Source organism: Myotis davidii, unplaced genomic scaffold (genome assembly GCF_000327345.1).
Source record: "Myotis davidii unplaced genomic scaffold, ASM32734v1 scaffold901, whole genome shotgun sequence".
In the NCBI taxonomy this organism is placed as follows: Eukaryota; Metazoa; Chordata; class Mammalia; order Chiroptera; family Vespertilionidae; genus Myotis; species Myotis davidii.
In genome coordinates, this window is record NW_006291427.1 from 452,795 (window position 1) to 455,158 (window position 2,364).

Below are 2,364 nucleotides of genomic sequence, written 5' to 3' on the forward strand. Positions count from 1 at the left end.
CTCTGCCCCCAGCCCACTGGCTGGATGGCATGGACTGTTTGCTGATCTCTGTTCTCCTAGGGCACAGGAGGTGGGGAGTTATCAAGCTCTCTGGCCTCTTCCTCCTGTCCTTCCAAGGAGAAATTCCCATTCTCCTCAGCCCTTGTCCCTGCCTCCATTTCAGTGGACCACATGATAGAGGAACTGAGGCTTAAGAGGGGGAAGCTTGATGGGGAGGCATGCAGGTACTGTGAAAATCCCTCTGCTGTCCCCCATGGAGAGGGGGTTGGGTTTGGAATGTAAGAACAGCACAATAAACTTGATGTTTAGGGCAATGGCCCCCACACCTATGTCTGGCATGTTTGTGTATATATATATCTCAGAGAGAGGAAGGGAAAGAAACATCAATGATGAGAATCATTGATCGACTTGCTTCCTGCACACCCTACATAGGGAATCCTGCAACCCAGGCATATGCCCTGACCGGGAATCGATCTGTGACCTCTTGGTTCATAGTTCGATGCTCAACCACGGGGCCACACAGGCCAGGCTGTGTGGCAGTTTTTAACTGGTGGGAAGGGATGGTGCCTCCCAGTACAACCTGTGCTTCCTCTGTCTAAACTACTCCCAAGGTTTTTCAATGATTGGGAAGATTGTGGATTGCTACATCTACACACAACTATATAGGACCTTAGTCAGGAAAAAGGGGTATGATGCAAATTTTGATGTGAAACTTGAAGAGCCCATCTATCTCCCATCCTCCCTCCCCCCCCCAAAAAAAAAAAACCATGACAAAATTTTTTTTGTGGAAGCTTTGGCAGAAGGCTAACTTTGGGATTTAACAGTAGAGTTGAAGTGGAGCTAGAAAAAGACACTTTGGACCAGACAGACTCCCTGCTCTAGGACCTCCCTACCACCCACTCTCCTTTTTTGATGCTGTGGAACCAGCTAATAGGCAGTTTAACTTAACATGTAGCTATTCAGTGGCTTGTCAAGTATTTACTCTGGTCAGGTGTACAGATGGGCAAAGCCCTTGAAGGTAAAAGCAAGGAGATAATTTAAATAAATGCTAGTAGCTGCCTTACCAGGTTCCCTGAGTCAGGAAACATGCAGGCTGAGACCCACATGAAGTGATCAGAAATAAGTGGTGCAAAGAAACAAGTGTGGTGTCATAAAAAACAAAGGTGGTGGGTGTGACTGCAATCAGGACGATGTGGGGAGGGTACCCAAACCCCTGACTTGGCTCCAGCTTGTGTGGCTCACTGGGTTGGGGACTCCTACACTGAAAGGTGGTGAGCTCATTCCCAGTCTGGCGCTTACTAGAGGCAACCAGTCGAATGTTTCTATCCTCTCTAAAAAGCGATAAACATCCTAAGGTGAGGATTAAAAGAATGAAAACTAAACCTCTTACTTGGACCAGTGTTTTCTACTGGTCATTACGGAGTTCCTTAAAGAAGGGGCCAAAACACTTGGCTTCCGGGCAGCTTCTAACCTACAGCTTTCCATCTTAAGCCTTCCAAGAAAAGTCCCATTTGTTAGCAAAACCACTTTATTATGTTACTTTCAACACAAAAATACAAGCAATCCTGGGCGCCTCCTGGCCTACACTTCCCATCGCCTTAGTGTTCGATGCATGAGGAAGGTATCCTCTGAAGGGCGGGGCCGGAGCTGAAGGCGGAGAGCGGGCAGACTGTCCAGGGTCAGGTGTGGAAATTCATAAAATAATGTTTCTGGGTCACACAGCATAGTCATGTCCGGCCCTGGCCCAGGGGGCTCCTGTCGGAAATGGAGTCCAAAGCCAGTTACACGAGGAGAGGGAAGAAGCCGCGGCGGCCAAGGGCAGGGAATGCGGGAGGGGACTCCGGCCCAGGCCCTCACCTTGGGAGGCGGGGCTCGGGCCTGCGGGGGCAGGAGCGCCAACCTCTCCCTCAGCGCCGCGCTCAGAACCTGCTCCTCGGGCACCTGCAGGCTCACCAGGTCGCGGAAAAGCCGCTTGGAGCGCGGCACGTTCAGTCCTGAGGCCGCAGGGGGAGCGGGGGTGAGCCGCGCCTCTCACCCCAACTCCCGCACCCGGCCTGCCAGCTGCCCCCCCTCACCCTCGGCCACGCTCTCCTCCAGGAGACAGCGGGTCTGGAATGATTTTCTCAGCTGTTCCTCCACGGCCTTCGCGGCGTCGAACTGGCCCGCGGCTGCGGCCCGCGCAGCCTGCAGTTCGAGGCTCAGAGCCAGGCTGCTGTGCGGCGCGGGCGCACCCAGGTCCTGCGGCGCCGCGGGCTTCTCGCCCGGGACGGCAGGGACGGGCAGCGGCTGGGCCCGGACTGGGGAGGGTGGCGCCAGGCGGAAACGGACCTGGGGGCAGAGAGCAGGGCGGTGAGGAAGGGGGAG

The 2,364-nt window shown here is 54.2% G+C and overlaps 1 protein-coding gene across 1 annotated transcript; it reads right to left on the reverse strand.

Moving 5' to 3' along the window:
* Positions 1–1,510: 1,510 nt before the first annotated feature.
* Positions 1,511–2,358, reverse strand: PPP1R35 (protein phosphatase 1 regulatory subunit 35; the record flags this gene model as incomplete). The annotated part of the gene is made up of 3 exons (XM_006764674.1): positions 1,511–1,755; positions 1,858–1,994; positions 2,076–2,358. Coding segments are annotated over 3 exons (594 nt in total), but the record flags the coding sequence as incomplete, so codon positions are not given.
* Positions 2,359–2,364: the final 6 nt, after the last annotated feature.